The 20036-nt window shown below is 48.2% G+C and overlaps 1 protein-coding gene across 1 annotated transcript in view; it reads right to left on the bottom strand.

The window, feature by feature from the left end:
* Positions 1–20036, bottom strand: part of Hdac4 (histone deacetylase 4) — a 275958-nt gene that overhangs the window by 127170 nt on the left and 128752 nt on the right. Inside the window, exon 3 of the mRNA XM_037210476.1 lies at positions 17810–17881. Within this exon, the coding sequence (XP_037066371.1) occupies positions 17810–17881 (72 nt within the window). The remainder of the gene's footprint in view (positions 1–17809; positions 17882–20036) is intronic.

Here is a 20036-nt window from a genome sequence, read left to right on the forward strand (position 1 = left end):
TGCTGGGCTAGAGAGCCTGAAGCCTGAGGACCACAAAGTGCATTCTCTTTCCTCAACAGCTCCTGTGTCCAGGAACAGCCACCTACTTACCCAACCCTAGGAAGAACAGGAACAGCAGGAAAGCCCTGCCTAACCCTACTGTAGCCTGGAGGTAGAAAAGAGAATCCTTGAAATGTTATTTTCAGTACCAAAAAAAAAAAGGGGGGGGGGCTACAAGGCTACAATTAACACCCGGTGGGTGTGTCTCCCTCTGCCGTCTCATTCTCCCCAAGCCAGGGCTCACCTCATACACTTGCACCATTTTCCTCAAGAACACCTTCTTCCAGGCAGAAAAGGCCCAAGTAAACCACAGACAAGGGACAGTCTCATCACACTGAGCCCAAACAGCTGCTGCCAAACAAGGTGATCCTCGGCGGTTTGTGCCTTCCGTACTCAGTGGGGTGATCCTCCACGGCCTCCTGCCTCCTGCAGACAACCATATAACACAAGGCCAGAGAGTGGCTACATCCACATCTGGGTGCTGGCTCCTCTGACTACTCACAGAGCCCAGAGGCAGGGGACCTACTCTGCAAGATTTCCAGTATAAAACTAAGATACAAGAACACACGCTGGCACAGAGATGGCAAGGCAGTGGGCCCTGGAGCCAGGTTTGAGTTCAATCTAGGCTCAAGATTCTGAGGACTACACTCTGTCCTGAGTCAATAATGGACACCTCCTCAGTACCAGGAGTGCTGATCTTCTGTGACAAGTGCTGAGCATGGAGCTGGCACTGGTGTGCGGTCTGGCTCCACCCTGCACCAGGACACACTCTGGGGTAGGCACCATCCATTCTGGAACAACCAGGAGAGGCAGTGCAGGGCCTCCTGGTGAAACGGTACAGGCTGGGCCTGGGTCCTCTCGCTACTTGTTAGCTAGAAAGTGGGTCAAGAAAACATTTCTCCACACAGGTGAACAAGAGGACAAGAGAGAGCCTGGCAGCTGGGGTATCTGGGAGAGTCTGGGAAGGGCAGAGGGCTATACTGAACTGTTTCTGGTTAGATAAATTCATGAAAGGAAAGCCTTCTGACAAGAACAGGGGCAGGACAGCCCACACAGCCTGCAGGACAGCCGGCTGCCGTCCAGCTAGATCTAGTGGTGCTCATGCAGGTAGGAGGGCTGGAACTGTTCGGCTCACACTGTGCCCAGCTGGGGCAGCCAGCTCTCCAGGCAGCCAGTGAGCTGTCTGAGAGAAAGCCCAAGACAACATCCAGGGCCCAGAAAGCATGCCCCATAGGCAGCCCTCCTGAAACAGAGAACATAGAAACAGACAGATCTGGAAAGAATTCCCCACCTCCTTTTTAATAATCCATCTTAGGCTGACACAGGGTCAGGAATTAATAGGCAAAGGCACACTGGAACCTTCCATTCACATACTATCCAGAAGCCAGGCAGTCTGACTGGTACACACAATGAGTGACCATGCTTTGGGTGTCTTTTCTACCTTCTAGTTACCAACAGTATGTGTCCTTTGGCCTTACTGCCGCTTTTAACTTGAACAGCCTGAGGTTTGCTAACACAAGGGGCTGAATATCCAAGGACTGCTTTCTTTAATAGGAATGGTGGTGGCTGCCTGAATCCCAGGCATAAATAGAGGAAGGAAAAGAAAAGACAGCAGAGGTGTTCTGGACTCCCAGAGGCAGTCCAATCTCAAGAGACCCCAGACAGCTGCAGAATGATGAGTCCCTCAACATGGGGACCCAAATTCATGTCATGTCACCTCTATGTCTCAGGACCACACACCAAACCCCTGGATGGAACAACCCTATCCTTACCTAGACCACCTCGGACAGTTGGCCTTAAGCCAGGTTTCTTTGCTTGCACATGATATATACTGGGCACACAGGTGAGGGGTGGCCAAGAGCCAGGGGACACAGAAGCAAATTTTTTTATCAGCCTACCTCATGTAAGGAGAACTTGGGCCCTCCAGTTTCATCAGGCATCAGAGACACTAGAGAGGTGAAGAAGGGCTTCCTTGCCCTAAGTCTACAATCCCTGGTTAGGTGTCTGAGGTCAGAGAGACTGATACAGTCCAACACCCCCACCCCTGCTGGGAAATGAAATGCTCTCTGTAGTGTAGGAGAAGGAGGGGAAGAGAAGCAGAATCGAGGCTACCTTCACATTCCTGGCTGAGCCAGAAGCCATGGTCTAATAAAGCAGCTTCTGTGAGGCTGGGACTTACTGAGGCCACACAAACGAAACCAGCTCTGTAGAACAATCCACAGCCTCTAGCCAATATGTCGTGTGCTCGTTGAGTTCAAGCAGAGGGTCCTACACCCCAAACACCGCCCAGTGGGAACTCAGCCTGAAACTCGAGAAAACAGGAAACTGAATGCATCAAGCTCCACTCGAAAGGTGCCAGGCTGTGAAAGGCTCTAGAACAGAGTGAAGACTTTGGGCAGATAGCTGGAATAAGACAGTGACCAGAAGGTTCTTGGCACCTGCTGACCAAAGAAATCAGCCAACATTGCTGCCCTTAGAACTCCTGTCTGGGGAAGAACAACGCTGTGATGCTGGATGCATGCTCACAAGGGGGCTGAGGACTACCTAGGCCCACCATGAGTGAGCTGGCTTTTCTTTCAACAGCTAGGAACAGTGACATGCTGAGTATCAGCCCTTGCTTTCTGGGACAGACTCAGCCAAGTCTCCTCTGCAGCCCCCAAGGAAGGCCCTAAGTGCTCTGGGGAAGTCTTAGCAAGCCGTCCTCTAATCTGAGAAGCCCAAAGCTTCTTGGGAGTTCCAGTGTCCCACAGCACACCCAAGACTCCACAGCCTGGGGACATGGAGCGGCTCTCCTTTCTCGTCCACCCACTCACTTCCCTGTACACTCAGTCTCCCTGCCTGGCCATCCCACATGGCAGGAAGAGGCATGCCAACATATGTCTCAGTCCTAGGATTCAGGTTCCAGAGTCAGAGTCTGGATCTGCCAGAACTCTTGAGAAGCAAGATTTCAAAAAAATCAACAGCTAAAACTTTCCAAAGTGGAAGATACACACCTACAGAGAAAACACAACCAAGTGGAAAAGTGTAATACATTAAGACAGTGTCATGAAGAAACCAGAGCCCCCAAAATCAAGGCGTGAGATCCACCCCGCCTGTGTATGAAGTGAGCTCTTCTTACAGAGGGGTCATGGAAACAGGAGCCAGAGCACAGCTCCCCTCTGGGGACCAAGGAGACCAGCTGCTACACTAGAGGTGCGGCAGAGGCTAGCACAGAAGCAGCACTGACATGTGTAGCCTGAAGCCAGGAAGCTGTAAGCCATGGAAGCCCCAACGATGGAGCTATGGGCTCTCAAGTGTGACACAAAGTAACGTACAGGTGGCTCTAAGAAACAAGCTAACAAACAGGACATGTTCCCTCGGTCAGGAGATATCCAGAGGCATTATGCCTGGTGGCAGGCAGCAGGAGGTCTATGAAAAGCGTGAGTCAGGCAGAGGTGCGGAGGGAAATTCTGAAGCACCAGCACAGCTGGGGTCCCATGGGACGACTGCTGCTGCACAACTGACTGCTGGAAAGCAAGGAGACAGGGCGTAGAGTGGGGTAGGATGAGAGCCACCAGGGGAGGTTCTAAGTGGAAAGATGGCCTTCTTCTCCAGACTTCAGAAAGGCACACCCGGCCACCTCTGGGCAGAAGCACACAGTTAAATCTAGTAAGTTTACCGCAGACAGTCTCGATCCTATCAAGTCTCTAGGTGCAACTACCAAAGACAGGCAACAGGAAACAAAGACCCTTCAAATGACAGACAGGGCTGAACACAAGCAAAGTCTGGAACACAAAATTCCACTATAAGACCAGCCACTTCCTGCAGATAAATCTCAAGACCACAGAATAAAATGAGGTAGGGAGGAGAAGCCTATGGACTGACCAGAATTTGTGGTATGTACCAGCCATCTACCTGGTCCCTGAGGCAAACAGAAAACTCAAACTCTTACAGATACCCCCAGGGACATTTAAAACAAAACAAAACAAACGGTACCAATGGTGTCACACCTGCATTAGAACCATAAGACCCCTGTGCTGGTGGCCATGGTGGCACATCTAGCACTGTGTGGGCAGAAGTAGGAGAATGACTGAGTTCAAGGCTAGCCTTGTCTATATATCAAGTTCCAGACAAGATTCTGCTAACAAACAAACAAGCAAGCAGGTGTGCATGTGAGAAAAAGACAGAGCTCAGCGTTGAAAGGCACTTGCTGACAACCTGGTGACCTGAGTTTGATTCCTGGAGCCACACAGTGGACAAAAAGAATGAACTCCACATGGTGTTTTCTGACTTCCACAAGTATGTCATGTGCATGCGTGCATGCGTGCGCGCGCGTATACACACACACACACACACACACACACACACTTAAAAAAACAAAAAGACGATATTTTCTTGGGGAATAATGAGCAAAGCAGGAACATCATCTCTGACAATAAGAATACAGATTTATAAGTTAGACCTATCATTAAGAAATTAAACAATATCAGAACAAATGCAAAAACAAGTAAGATAAATATATGAATGAAGAGAGAAACATTCACTGCATGCTCACACACCAAATTAAAAAACAAAGAACAATGGATTCTTTGAAATGACTAAGAAGATGACAAACTTCTAATAACAGGGATTCGGAAAATAAAGAAAAGTCACAAATTAAAAACTAAGAGACAAGCCAGGGCATGTGGCAGTGAGTGAGCACATGCCACATGCTGGGGCTCAGGTTCCATCTCAGATACTGCACGAACATCTTTATTTACATATATACATACATAAAAATATTAGAAGCTAAAAAAAAAAGACCAGTTACTTCAGATATGGCAGCGACTTAAACCAATTCACTTTAGAGCCAGTGTAAAATAGGCACATTTCTAGAAAACATAACATTCCAAGGTTGATAGACAAGAAAAAGGTGGGGAGCAAAATAATTCTATACTATTACCATAATCTGAGACAGTATTTCAAAATCTTGCCATAAAGATCATTCCCATGGTATTCCCGGAAAAGTTCCAACCAAGTGATCATTCATTTTAAATAACACTCTTCAAAGAAACACAGTATGAGGAGCCCTAGTGCACCCTACCAGGGCGTGGAAAGCCTCATTACAGAACCATACAAAGGCACTGTGAGAAAGACAGAAAGATTCCGGGCTGGGCCACGAAATTCTCCAATGACATTAGCCAGTTTGCCCCTGGAGTCTGCACTGGAACTGCCTGCATGGACAGGGCTAGGAAGAACATCGTTCACAAAGTCTCAGCAAACACAGCTTTTGGCTTGAGGAAAGCAGAAGACATACTCCCAGGGACAGACAGGAACCTCTGGAGATGACTGTGCAAACGACAACACTTACTGAGCATGCTGTCACAGAGGGCTATTTCTGTGGACAGGAGCACAACTGTCTCGACTCACGCTTTAGATCACAACGAATCCTACATGTACCAAGACTCAAAGTGAAGGAAAAACTGATGACTTTCAGACAATATTATTGAACATTCTCATATTTCTGGAATGAACTCAAGATGTAGAAGGAGCTTCTTACCATGAAAAATTAAACCAGTACAGTAGATCTGATGAGCAGGCCAGCCTCAGAAGACTCCTGACACATGCCAAGCCAGCTGTCTTAAGTTAGAGTTTCTAATGCTGTGATAAAACACCATGACCAAAAGCAACGTATTTCTTCATCATACAGCTTATACTCCATCACCCAGAAGTCATGGCAGGAACTGATGTAGAGGCTACGGAGATGTGCTCCTTACTGGCTTGTTCCCTCTGGCTTGCTCAGTCTGCTTTTTTATACAACCCAGGACCACCTCCTGCTTAGGGGTAGCACCACTCACAGTGAACTGGGCACTCCCCCATCAATCACTAATTAAGAAAACACATTATAGATCTGCTTACAGGCCAATCTTTTGGAGGCATTTTCTCAACTAAGAGTCCCTCTTTCCAAATAACTCTAACTTGTGTCAAGTTGACAACAAGCTAGCCAGGACACTAGCCCTTCACAAAGGACTGTCCTGAGCATAAAAGCAAATTTTGTAAGGCAGAAGACCCTCAAAGATGAAAGGAGGACCCACAGGCCTAACCACCATCGGCAGTTTGGTGATTCCAGACTTGGGCATCAACCCATGCCCATCCGGTTTCACAGCTACACCTTCTGACCATACCAAGTGCTGCAGAAGCACTGAGCTGCTATCATGGGATGGAGAGTCTTCCGGAAAGCAGTTGTTCTCTCTTAGAGAACCTAGTTTTGTTTCTAGGACCCAATGCTTTAGCTGAGAAGTGGCCTCAGGGTTTTTGCAGAAGCGTGGGCCCGAGTGACCATGGGGTAGGGGACTGCTTTAAGAGGTAGGGACAGTGGGATCAGTCTTGCAAGTTAACATCTAGCATTCTCACATGCAATCTTCCAGCTTTATTTAAAAACACTTTCTCACAGAAAATACATTTACATTTGTTTTTTCTCTATACTCTATATCAGGTGGATTACACCAATTTATTCTTTTACAGTCTTACTATATATATATAACCTGCTTAAAACAAATCCACCTATGTTAGATGTGCAGTTTACTGAGTTTCGGCACATGTATATAATTTCATTTTAAAACCAACCTATTAGAAATTAACTTGAGTAAAAATTTCTGAAAGCTATAAATGAACTTATTTTATCCTATTTGGTATAAACACAGAACTCTGGCTCTCACAGTCAAAATCACCAAACAATACAACTCAGCTCAGAACACTGGAGATAGTCCTCTGTATCTTCAGGAGGGCCCTTCCCCATGCTTCTTAGAGGAAAGTCCTACTACAGCGTGTGGTCCAAGATGGCTGTACTGGCTAATTTTATGTCAATGTGACATGGGCTTGTGTCACCTGAGGTGGGGAACCCAATTGAAAGAATGCCTCCAAACACTGGGATGTAGGCAAGCCTGTAAAGCAAGAATTCTTAACCTGGGGGTCAAATGATCCCTTCACAAGGGATCACCTAAGATCATCAGAAAACAGATATTTACATTATGATTCCTAACAGCAGCAAAATTGCAGTTTTGAAGTAGCAATGAAAATAATGTTATGGCGGGGGCCATCACACCATGAGGAACTGTATTAAAGGGGCACAGCATGAGGAAGGTGGAGAACCACTGCTGTAGAGCATTTTCTTAATTAGTGTTTGATAGGGAAGGCCCATCCAATTGTGGCTGGTACCATCTCTGGGTTGTGGTCCTGGGTTCTATAAGAAAGCAGGCTGAGCAAGCTTGGGGGGCAGGGATGCAGTAAACAGCACCTCCTCATAGCCTCTGCACCAGCTCCTGTCTCCAGGTTCTGGCACCGCTTGAGTTCTTACCCTCACTACTTTTGATGATGAACTTTTTTATGTGAGTGAAATACCCCCCCCCACACACACACACAACTTGCTTTTGGTCACAGTATTTCAACACAGCAATAGTAACCTTAGGAAAATGGCCCAAGCCACACAAGTCTCCTTGCCAGGCTTAGTAAGCAAAGGCACAGGAATGGAATACACACTGATGACTGCATCCTGAAGTGAGAGAAAAGCCAACAAATAAGCACTGGACCATGCCATGCCTTTCTGTCCCTATGTCCCCTCTTACTGTGCTGAACTGCCGGCTGGAGTCTCCCACCAGCTCCAATTGGCTGAGGAGTTCTCTGAAGCAAGACCGCAGTTACTCAGCAACTAATGCTGGAAAGACGGGATTAAACTCCCGGCAGCAGGCCGCAGTGCAGTTTAGTGCTACAGGTTCCCCCACCATCCGGGAGGCCTGAGGTTCCCAGCATCACAAAGAATGTTAAATCATCCACATTCAATTTTAAAAATAAAACAGAACATCCAGGCAGGGATTCACTCTCCCCTCTGCTAACACAGACATGTCAGGCAGGTGTAGTCAAGCCCTGGGATGTAGTCCCCAGACCCCACAGCTTCAGACCTCCTCAAGGACTTCCTCTAGAAATTGAAGGGCGCCAGGTGGTGGTGGAGCACACCTTTATTTAATCCCAGGACCCGGGAGGCAGAGGTTGGCAGATCTCCGTGAGACTGAGGCCAGCGTTGTCTACAGAGCGTCTTGAAAACAAACAAACAAACAAACAAACAAGGGGGCTATAAAGCTGAAACAAGCAGAGGCACCAGCAACGCTGTCACTGACAAAGGCGCTGGGGTGGACTGCTGTTTGGAGCTGCCGGCCCTCCTCGGCCTGGTGCCGGGAACTCAGAGCAGCCCTGCAGTGCGCAAACTGCTCAGAGACACTGGAGCAAGCTCTAAGAGCCAGGGAGGGCATGTACGGAAGCAGTCTGGCTACCTGATCCACACAAGCGTCAATCTGCAGCTCCATCCACGTCTTCAAAAAGGAATGGCTAGAGCTGATTGAGAACAGGCATCTTTTGAAGTTATGAGATACCAGGAGTCTAGTAACCTGTAACTTAAACTGGGGTGACAAGTTCAAAGGGTCTTGGCCTCCCAGCCTCCTGGACAGCAGAGGGCCTTAGCTCACCACACATAAGGAACTGCTTTGAGTAAAGGACTGGCTGGTGGCACTGACCCCAGCTGTCCCTAAATGGCGCTCTGAGGACAGGAGGACAAGATATCATGTGAGGAGACACAGCCACAGGATTCTAAGGTAATAAGCGGCTGGCCAGGCAGAGGGCTGGCTGCAAGGGTGCTAGCTAGCCACCATCAGCTCTACCTCCATCCTCCTGCTCCCTCTAATGGGAAGTAGTTTTCCTTCCTGAGAGCTTCCAGACTTGGTGCTGCAGGGTGCTGACCTGAAACAGCGCACTGAAGCCTTCACAAGAGAAGCCAGCGCTCTGCCTGGGTCTGAACCGAGCTAGAGAAGGAGTGGCAAGTGACAAGGCTTACAGGTTGAGGATGTGACTGAAATCTCCATGCCACTCTCTGTGGACCCTCAAAAGCCAGACATAGGAGGCTGCCAGAGAGGAAGTAGAGAGAACAACAAGAAAGGGGTAGAAGACTGATGTCCCCCCCAACTAAATCCAGAACAGTCATTTTCAAGGCTGCAGCCGGGTGAAAACCAACAATCCTCACGCCTGTCCGTGTATGTGACGTGCACACTTTACAAAGAAGTTGTAACTGGTGCAAATGTACACAGCTTAGAGGAGATATCAGAGGACACAGAATGCAGAAGAGCAGGAATGGACAGCCAGAAATAGTATCAGCAGATGAGAACTTGCCCTTGACTTGGGATAAGCAGGTTCACAAAGGATTGGTGCCATGAATTTAATAGCAGAGCAAATACTGTGGTCACACCCATGCTTCCAGTTCTATGTCAGTTTATTTTTGCCTTCCCATGATGCACTGACAAAAATGAACTTCAGGGGGAAAAAACAAAAACAAAAAACAGCCAACTTCCAAACAGAGCTTGGTTCAAACTACAGGAACAGGAATCCTCTCTTAACAGTTATATTCTGATAGTCTGAATATATGTGAACAGCTATAAAATAATAAACATAACACACATAAAAAATCTTATAAATTCTGGGTGGTGATGTCACCCAGCACTCAGGGGGCAGAGGCAGGAGGACCAGGCCAGCCTGGTCTACACAGTGAGTTCCAGGACAGCCACAGCTGTTACACAGAAGTCCTGTCTTAAAAACCAAAAACAAGTAAGAAACAATAATCATCATCTTAGAAACTGTCTAAAGTTGAGCACAGAAAACAATTCCCAGTCTTATACACTTGAATAATGGTAGCAGCAGTAGTAATAATAACAACCACAATTATCTAAACAAGAACAGAACTCAAGGGGACAAAGCAGTAAGAATAAAAGGGAGGTCACAGAGACACCACTAAGTTCTTCCATGCAATTAGGGAGGAAAGGAAGTGAGCAGAAGGGTCCCAGGTACCAGGAAGAGTTCATAGGAAAGCCCTAGGAACTGTGACAGCTTCCACCAACCACACTACAGGGATCTGCTTGTTCCAAGAAAGCGCTCAACAGTAACAACAGCAAAAGGCAAGCACACGGGAGGCACTGTGGGGCTCCTTAGGCTGACCAGAGCATGGCGGACGGGGAAGGCTGTTCCCGTCCTTCTGTGTACCCTCTTCCACCTCCAACTACGTCTCCCTGCATGTTGACAACAGGACACAGAAGCCCTTCACGCAGAAGAGCAGTCACTTCCACATCTGTCAGTCCTCTTAAGTGCCCTCCTGCCAGCCAGAATTGCTACAGACAGTGGCATTTTGATAGGGACACCTAGTCTGGTGCATTGTTTTTCAAGACTCTTACCAAACAAGCATAAATTTAGTCCTGATGATGTTGAAGACATCTAAGGAACAAACTGTCTTTACAAATCACTTTCAAGGATCTTTGTCAACAACATAGAAGGCTTTACTCACAAGAGTGTCCCAAATCTGACTGGGACAGACCACAGTTCTCCTCTCCTGGGAGAGGAGCAGCAGCTGTTTGAGGAGTTCCTAGTGCCACACCTGCCTCAGGTGCGAGGGGCAGCACGATGCTACACGGAAGGCACACCTGCTCAGCTCACTGCACCTCTCTTGCATTCCTGACGCTGATTTTATTTGGAGACTAGAGCCTCCCACAGCCTAGGCAGTGCTTTGCAGGCATAAAGTCCTCTACACTGACTGCAAGAGCAAAGGTCCACCTGAAGATGGCTGCTCTGCTAATCAGTGAAGTCAGGGTTAGATTTCTCCTGCTGCCTATTTCAGAACTACCCTCAAAGTTCTCTAGAAAAAAAATGCTTTTAATATTCCAAATTCATTCTCTACCCACCAAGAAGATAAACCTACCATACGCACACAGTGGACTTGCAAGCACATATAACAAGAACTAAAGCTCAAGCCTGGCGCACTGGGTGCTGGGACTGGAGAAGCACACAAAGGCATGCACTTCCTGAAAACTGTACAGCAGGCTTACCCACCACAACAGTGAACGTGCCCCACACTGCATGTGTGAGTGCTGCTACCAAAGACAAGCAGAATCTCCAGACATAACAAACGGGCAGAACCATACCCTGGAGACTTTGCTGTAATGATGTTATAAACCAAGTGTTATCAGGAAGGAATTCTAAGAATTGCACAGAAACATCCAAACTAGCCTTTTACTGTTGAAAACTGGCACATCCCTGGCCAGAGCCATGCTCTTACAGGTGGAAAATTGGCAGCCAACTTAGTCCTCGCCCGTAAGTGTTAAAGTTGGTCTAGCCAGGGCCCTGTATGAAGTTCCTCCCCAAAAAGTGCTGGACCTGCTCGTAGAAGCGTACACCTCAAGCCACCTTTGAAAGCAATCTCATTACCCTAGACTCAATGGGTGAAAGTGTATTACTGGAAAATTAAAAATAGTCCTAGTGGTCTGGGAAGGGTACCAAATCTGCATTGTCTTTGCCATTCTAGTTACATAAGGTCACTATTACATAAGAACACAGAATTTCAGAATTTCCTTCTTAGCAACCTCCAAACACTTGGTTATATATTTCATCTAACAGCTGGGCCACAGTAGGAACCACTCTTACCCAACACAAACAGCAGAAATATATAAAAATAGATGTTTCTTGAACTTGGTGGAAGGCGGGAACAGGGCAAACTGGAAGGAAGCCGCACTGCTGGGGTAGTGGGACTCCTCCAGCTCCCTCCTTCCCTCCAAGGCAGCAGGGCATTCAACCTGAGCTTTCTGAAATCAATCTGACCTCACCTGACCTTAGATGGCCGAAGAGGAACGCAGCATTCTTCAAGGGCTTCCTGGGTTCCTAGGGATAGAAACAGTCCAAAAAGCAGCTGGAAATCTGGTGTGTGTTGGTGGTTCAGATGTTGGCACCCAGCAGGATCTCACGGGCGCTTGCTGTGAGTCAGCCAGCAGATAAATGCGTAACCTTGGGGAAGTTACTTGGTGTGCCGGTCTATTTCCTAACCTGTACCTACTGAGTACTTCCTGCAAGACTGAAACTGCAGAGAGCACATGGCACTCAGACGAAGGACAAGCTGTGACAAGGGAACAGCTGTCAGCAGCGTCACCACTTCTACTGAGCTACCAGAGCAGGGCCCTGAACAAGTCCTCCTGAAACCTACGGCACCCAGTTCCTCACATGTGGACACCCACTCTCTGGGATCAAGCCAGTCCTGTGGCACAGTCTCTGGCAAATCGGCAACACGATGTTCTGCTACCTCTTCGAGACGGCTTCTGCAGACTACCCTGGGACAGAGGCTCTGTGGTAGCCTTGAAGTGACACCCTATTTGCCCCCAAGGCTCACTTCTGTGCGGTCTGAATGCTCTCACACTTGCTACCTGTCCAGGAAACCTCTCAAGCTTGCACTCAGATTCACTGTGCTTCTCCATCTAATTACTAATTATATTACTGCCCAGAACTTGCGGGAGTCTCTCTCCTCTACCTAAAAGCTAACTGCCCAGGATATTGGCAAGTGACTAGTAATGGTGGCGTAACATGGCCAGCACTTCCCTGCCCTGCCTCTTCTGCCTGCTAGCTGGAACTAGGGTATCTGCCAAAGCTGGCACCTCCCAGCCACCAATATCCCTCAGGTGTATCCCTCGATGCCGGACCAGTTTCACCATCCAGTGTTGCTGAAATCATGTCAGCTTCTCAAGAAAACTCCACCCTGCCCTCAGTAAGGTCCTGTCCCCTTCTCCTGCCCCATGATCACTCTGATTTGACTGTCCCTTCCTCTAGGCACAGCCCAGTGCCACAGAAACAGGGATCTCTGTTGAGGTCGCCCATGCACATACCCCAAAAGCTAAAGACAGCTGGCTACAGGTAAATCCAACCTGCAGGAGTGAGTGAGGGAGTGGATGAGCTAGTTAGTCTATGGCTTCCTAGACAGCCCTCCAGAGTCCGTCTTCCTCACTGTCTTGTTACTTCCCATGGCACTCAGTACCTCTGACCTCTGCTTCAATTCTACACAAGTGACACACTGGAGTCTCCCCAAATCCCCAAGGGTCAATAACTTCTAACATGCAACAGCAAGCTAGTATCCTGGCAAAGGTCTACTGGAAAACTCCTACTTTCAGATTTTAAAAATACCTAAGTATCATTTTTTTTTAAAGAACCATAGAAGAAATTTGAAAGTAACTCTCTTGAAAAACATGTTTTACAGAGTATTGATGTAACACATTTTACAAATTAAACACCACAAATTAGAACTTATCAAAAGCCATCTCATTTCTACCCAGAGAGAAGGGTATGACCTAAACTCTCTTATCAAAAAGGAAAAACCAAAATAAATGAGCGGAATGCTTAATCCAAAACGAACGAAGACATCCAAATCAACAAAAGGAAGTGGCATGGGGAGAGAGTGCACACAGGCACAGCGCAGGGAATCTACAGGAAAGGAATGGGTTCTCGGAGGGCAAACTGGAGGTACCAGGGCCATGATGACCCACAGGGCTCTCCTCTCAGTCAACAGACACAGTCAGCTGGAAGCATGAAGGAAGGGGCGTGGCTAGAAATGCAGGAGAAAGGGAGTAAGATACAGCTCAGGCTGCTCACAATGCTCAGGAGGCCTTAATGAGATGGAGATGGCATCCCCTACCTCAAGCTCTTTACCAACCTGACTGGGCCACCTGCTTCTGCCCTCTGTTCCAGCCAAACACTCAGTCCAGTAGTCAAGAGGCCCCTTGATCTAGGTTCTGGGGTTCTGGTTCCACATGGCAGCATGCGAGCCATTTGGGAACACAGAGACCTGAGGGTTCAACCAAGTATACAGGGTATGGCCCCAAAGGGATTATCCCTAAAGGTAACCAATTGTTGGGAGTAGGAAATATTATGCAAGGCTAACATGTAGCTACTGAAAACTGATGCCACACCCTAGCTACCTAAGGTAGACAAGGGCTGACAAAATCCTCTTGCATGTCCTGGCTAATTTACCTGAGATACCAAAGTCTTAAAACCTGTAATAAAAATTGATGATAAACACGGATTCAAAGCGCACTGAGAGCGAATGTCACATAAATCTGTCTCTGTACACTAGTCCTGTCTAAATGACACTTCTGACCCCAACACTTAAAAGCAAAACCTTCCTTCCTGCCCTAACTGCCCAGAACTCTCAAAAATCCATGGAAAATACAGCTAGTTTTCCATCCTTTGTACAGTCAAAGACCTAGATGTTACTCGAGGCCACTACACATTTTCCTTTTAAAATTAAGAAATGGAGGAGGAGGGTTACGGAGAGACAGTTTAGCAGGTAAAACGCTTACTGTGCAGGCCTGCGGACCTGAGATCAATCTCTAGAAAATACGTAAAAAGCTGGGCAAGGTGGTGAGTACAGGTGATTACAGCTAAGGAAGGGGAGAGAAGAGGACCGACCCTCAGGGCTTGTCAGCCTAGTCTAATCCCAGACCTCTAGGTTCCCTATCAGCAAAGTTGGATGAGTGCAAAAGAACACAAAAAGTTGACCTCTGACCTCACACATGCCCCTGGCACACACATGTACATCCACAGATACAAGTTACACACACCCCCCCCCACACACACACACACCAGCCAGTTACCAGCTTCATGACACGGGAATCCGTGGAATTAAGACCCTTTGGGAGCACACCACACACAATGAGAACTGTTTGGTTTGGACAGGCACCCTCAATGTTCAGCACCAAAACAAAGAGCTACCTACCTACCTTTCCTACCTCACAGAACATCCTGTGGTGGACAAGGAGCTTTTCTGGTGTATAGCTGCAGCAGCAGCAGCTACAGGGAACTGAAGAGATGGACCACTGTGCGAAGCGTAAACAACCCCATATCCACCCAAAAGGGAAGGCTTCTTCCTTCCTTCCTGAGTACTGTGGTGAGGAACCGGCTGGGAAACAGGCTGGCAGAGCAGAGGAGGGCAGGGTCTAGGCTGGGGGTGGGAGAGGAAAGCCAGCCAGTCAAGAGGGTACCTTCCAAACCAGCAGCACTTCTCGGAAATGATGGCAGTGAACACAATCAGAGTGGAAAGCGGGTTGTTTAGAGATACAATGCCCGCACAAGCAAATAGAAATGGAGGATAGCACAGCGGCAAGCACATCGTGTACAAGAAGTGATAGAACGTGGACAGGTCCTGGAGCAGTGTCTCTCCAGACACAGACCGGCTCAAAAGCCATGGGAAACATGGTTCAGCTATGACGTGCTCAGAGGCACAGCGACGGCAGCACCCGGACCTGGAGCAAGGCAGAAGTAGTGACAGTCATCTGCTCAGGAAGGCCAGGCCACCTGGCTCCCTATACTCACGCCACTGGCAGAGCCAGAGATCCCTCGCTACAGAGGAAGAAGGACCGAGCAGAAGCGGGGCAGGGTGGAGGCTGCAGGCTACCTGTTGAGATGCTTGCTTGGTCTCTTGCTCTCTTGCTCCAGGATGCCAGTAGCTAGCACCCATCAGAGTGAGGTTACAGGGGTTCAACAAGACTGGGAGTTTAAGCTGTAAGAACTGGCCACGGTCTTGCCAGCTAATGGGCTCACAAGTTTAAAAAAAAAAAAAAAAAAAAAAGACTGAAGGCAGGGCCCTGACGGACCAAGAGACACACGACATTTGTGAAGAAAACCGGACAGCACCTTTCCCCCCGCCCCAGCCCCAGCCCCCCGCCCCAGCCCCCGCCGCCAGAGAGAATAGGAGGAGACAGAAAACAGGAAAGCAGGCAGCCACATAGCCAGAGAAAGACCCCAAGCATAACTCTTCACCCAGTCCCATCAGCAATAACACATCAGAGTGGACTAAGAGGTCAACACTGGGAAAGTAGCTCTACCTCACATCCAACCAGTCACTTCCCCCACTGGGTGAGCACAAGGTTGTAGTGAAGGGTTGGCAGGCAGAAGAGATACTGCCAAGTACCCCACTCCATACTGGGTCACCCAGCACCCCAGGCCCCTGCTGGGCGCCTCCCCTTTACCCTTGCCCTTGTTGATTCCATCTACCAAGAGCCCTCAAGACTTTCCATCCTAGCCTTTCCATTGAACTTCCCGGGGTCGGCGGTTTGCTTCATTTGCTACATACACTTCCTGCTAGTGACACTCCCCCAAGCCTCTGGGATGGAATAGAAGGTAGTAACACCCAGAGACGAGGGGCAGGCCCGCCAGACGAACAAAGAAACCACACTGCAACATGGCCACAAGATGGTGTCTTGGGTAGGCTCAGGACGGGTCCTTTTCTACTTCCTTCAATACTGAGCCCAGAGCAGAATGAAAGAGGGAAAGAAATGGGACCCGAACACATGGAGCCCCTGGGAGACTGCCCCAGTAGTGGAAAGCAAAAGCAAAGAGCAGAGCAGGATTATTTGAGCTGGGAGTACAGGGAGGCCTGGGTGGGCTGTCTTTGGGAGTTCTTTGAGAGAGTAAGTCTTAAACTCCCAAGAAAAACTCCAATTTGCATACTCCTCAGCACTGCACCAAGGGAGCAGGTAGAGCCAAAGAAAATGTTAGGGCAGCTTCTAGTACTAATAATTCTTGCTACAAAGTAGCAAGGCTGGTTTGTCATCACCAGAATTATCTTATGCTCATGAACGCAGGGCAAGGAATGGTCCAGAAGTGAGATGTGATTGGCAATGAGAAGGACTGCCTGGGCGCCTGGGCACTCTTCCGACTCCAGTGAAAGACAGTTTGCTTACATGGGACACACTCTCATGGCATGTCAGAAAATAGGCAAGGTCACTCAACTGTCAGGAATACAGCAAAAGCTGATGACACAAAACACACTTACTGTTTCTGTTCCGTAGTATAAAAATGCAACATGAAAGATACTTCACACCAATTTTCAAAGTCTTTGTAGCCTTATTTCTGTGAGGCATCTGATACTTGGTTGAAGTGACCAAAATGGAGTTGAAAGCATGTCCTCTATGCTACATGTAGGCTCCATGAGATGTCCCACACACCCTGTGGATACATGCCTTTCTCTACCTACTCACAGCACTTCTATACAGGCCTAAACTCATGCTGCGAACACTCTGACCTTCAGTACTGCAAAAATGTGCCACACGTGCTAGGAAACAAAGGAGCCTGGCTACAGAGGTAAGAGGAGTGTGAATGTCATGCGGGTAATCCTTGCTGACACACCATCCCTAGAGCAGAGAAAGAAAATGAGGATAACGGGCACAGGAAACACTTGGTTCTTGAGCTGGCACATCAGAGCTACATCCCACGCCATCTTCAGTACCAGTCAGTGTGCCATTAAGAGACGGCATTTATTGAAGAACTACTAAAAAGCTAACAGATATGTGAGCTTAGTGAGAACTCCATAGGGAAGCATTATCATTGCTGTCTGAGGAGTGAGTAACAAAACCCAGGTATTCAGCAGCGGGACTCACAGCAGCAGACAGCAGCAGACTGAAGGCAGGTCACAAGGCAGCACTGTGAGCCACAGCCTGCCCCACACCGAGCGACAGGCTCTCCAAGAGCATGGCAGAAAAGCTAACACAAAGCTTTCTGGTTTTCTCAGAAACTTATTTACCATTTTTTTCATAGCCCATCAGGGCATGTGAGACATTCTTATCTCACTCCACACTGGGAAGTACTAGGAAACTATCTCGAAAAGCCCAAACTATGGCAGTGTTAGACAAAATGACTCGAGCAAACTGAACTTGAGAGAAAGTGAAAGTCAGAACCTCTCCAAAAGTTCAACTTTAAAAGCTGGCCATTTCCATGAACTATTTCGGGTGAAGCCAATGGTGTGGTAGGTGGGAATGGAAAGACAGAGCACAGGCCCCCAGCTGAAATGTCATCTGGGCAGGCACCAAGCCCGGCGCACTGGCTCTATCACACTTACTTCCACTTCTAAAGTGACCTGCGCCTCTCACCGTGTCCCTCCTTCAAAGCCCAAGCAAGTGGGTTGACTTACCCGCGCTGGACATGTGGTTCACCCGGGCAGGATTCAGCAGCTCCACCGGCTGGTCTCGGCCAGAAAGTCCATCTGAGGAGAGGAGACACTGGCTTGAGAAACGGTGAGTTGAGCAGAGTTTTCGGCAACAAATGGTACTGGAAAGCATGTGCACCCCCAGCCCAGCCCAGCCCAGCCCAGCCCCACCCACCTTCTTTTAGAGGACAGTTTCAATTCCAGCACTGATTATTTTTACTTGCCAGAAAAAATGAAAGACTCTTTGTAGAATAATCAAAACAGCCCCCAGTTGAGATATGGTGAACTGGGATTCCCGCCTGAGGGCATCTGGTTGAGCTAGCATGGCTCACTTATATTTAGCCCAGACTGGGCTTATCAGAAGTGGGCTTTTCTGCAGAGACCATAAGCATTAAGATAAAGAGCTCCCCCTCTTCTGGTCTTGGTCACAAACAAAGCAGCTGGGGCACGTGAGGTGGACAGAAGGAAAGCAGGGTGCTGGGGTGCTCCAAGCAGCCCTGGGGAACGAATGCCTTGCCAGCACCAGTGGCCTTACAGAGATTACACAATCATTTCTTTGAAATCCATTTTTAGATCACATTCAGGAACCAATCTGGCTATTCTGACTTGAGGCAAGAATAAGACTGGAACCTACCCACCATCAAAACCTGGCACAAGATGGATGTAGACCTCCTGGTATCTCTGTGTTCCCCAAACATGAAGGGAAGAAGACCCACACAACCCCACAGAACCAGACTTTCCCTTTAAAATCAGCTTGTGACAAGTGGTATTAGATGTTCTGCAGTGACATGCATACCATTGCAGACCGGCATCAGCAGTCACCCATGACAGGGCAGTCATGCGGTTCCCACAGACAGGGTTTCAAAGCAGAACACAAACAGATAACAGATTTGGTTGAGCAGAGGAGCCAATCTGTGTGTCCTCAGAGGAATTCCAACTCTGAAGACAGAAGCCTTGGCCCACGAGACCCAAAGCATGCCCTTCCACAGAAGAGATGGCACATGCAGGAGGTGATCTGAATCACACAAGAGACAGAGTGGGACTGTTCCTCAGCACCACTCAGAATCGAGGTCCAGCAACTTTAGCATTTCATAATAGAAGAAGCACACTGAGCCTATCTGGGATACCGTAGTCCATGCTCAAGGGATGAGAAGGAAGACTGAGAAGTCACTGTCACACCTTATAGGCAGCCAACCACTAGTCCCAAACAATCACCTGCCACTTACAGACTGAAGGCTTTCTCAAGAGCATGGCCATCTGAGACGTCCTGACCACAGGATTGTAAAGCCAACAACAGTCTCCTTGAACCTTAATGACTACTCAACAAGAAACCTCAAGGGGCAGAAAATACTTCCTACGCCTTTCTTTCCTGCAAAGAAACAAGAGTCCATTGTAGAAAGCAATAAAATGCTTCAAAAGGGATAGGTAGGTAGGTGTGTGTGTGTGTGTGTGTGTGTGTGTGTGTGTGTGTGTGTGTGTGTGTGTGTGTTTGAACATTTTAAATTCACCATGAATACTTCCCAGAAATCCAAAAGGCACCTAGGCTGGCTGCAGGCTTCCAACAGCTAAGTGCAGAGGAACTACAGCCTGCCTTGCTCTGGGGATCCCTCAGCGTTCTTTCTGTCCCTGCTGCCAGTGCATCAACAGAAGGCCTCCACCACTCTCCAACCTTCCCACCTGTTGTTGTTTGTTATTGTTGTTGTTTTGCTCTTTTGGGGGTCGCCACCCAGCTCCCAAATACACAGAGGCTTATTCTTACTTACGAATGCCCGGCCTTAGCTTGCCTTAGTTTCTAGCCAGCTTTTCTTAAATTATCCCGTCTACCTTTTGCCTCTGGGCTTTTCCCGTTCTCTTACTTCTGTAAATTTCACTCTTGCTCCATGGCTCACTGCGTAGCTGGATGGCTGGCCCCTGGAGTCCTCCTCCTTCTCTGGCTACTTCTTCCTCTTCTCCTCCCAGATTTCTACTTCTATATATTCTTTCTGGCTGCCAGCCCTGCCTATCCTTTCTCCTGCCTTGCTATCGGCCAGTTCTTCATTAAACCATCAGGTGTTTACACAGGCACAGTAACATAGCTTCATAGAATTAAACAAATGCAAAATGAACAAAAGTAACACACCTTAAAATAATATTCCACAACATCCACCTTACACGTCCATCTGGGAAAATGCCAGGTTTAGTAGTTAGCTAATTCAGAGCACTCCAACCCTGG

This window comes from Peromyscus leucopus, chromosome 13 (assembly GCF_004664715.2).
Source record: "Peromyscus leucopus breed LL Stock chromosome 13, UCI_PerLeu_2.1, whole genome shotgun sequence".
NCBI lineage: Eukaryota > Metazoa > Chordata > Mammalia > Rodentia > Cricetidae > Peromyscus > Peromyscus leucopus.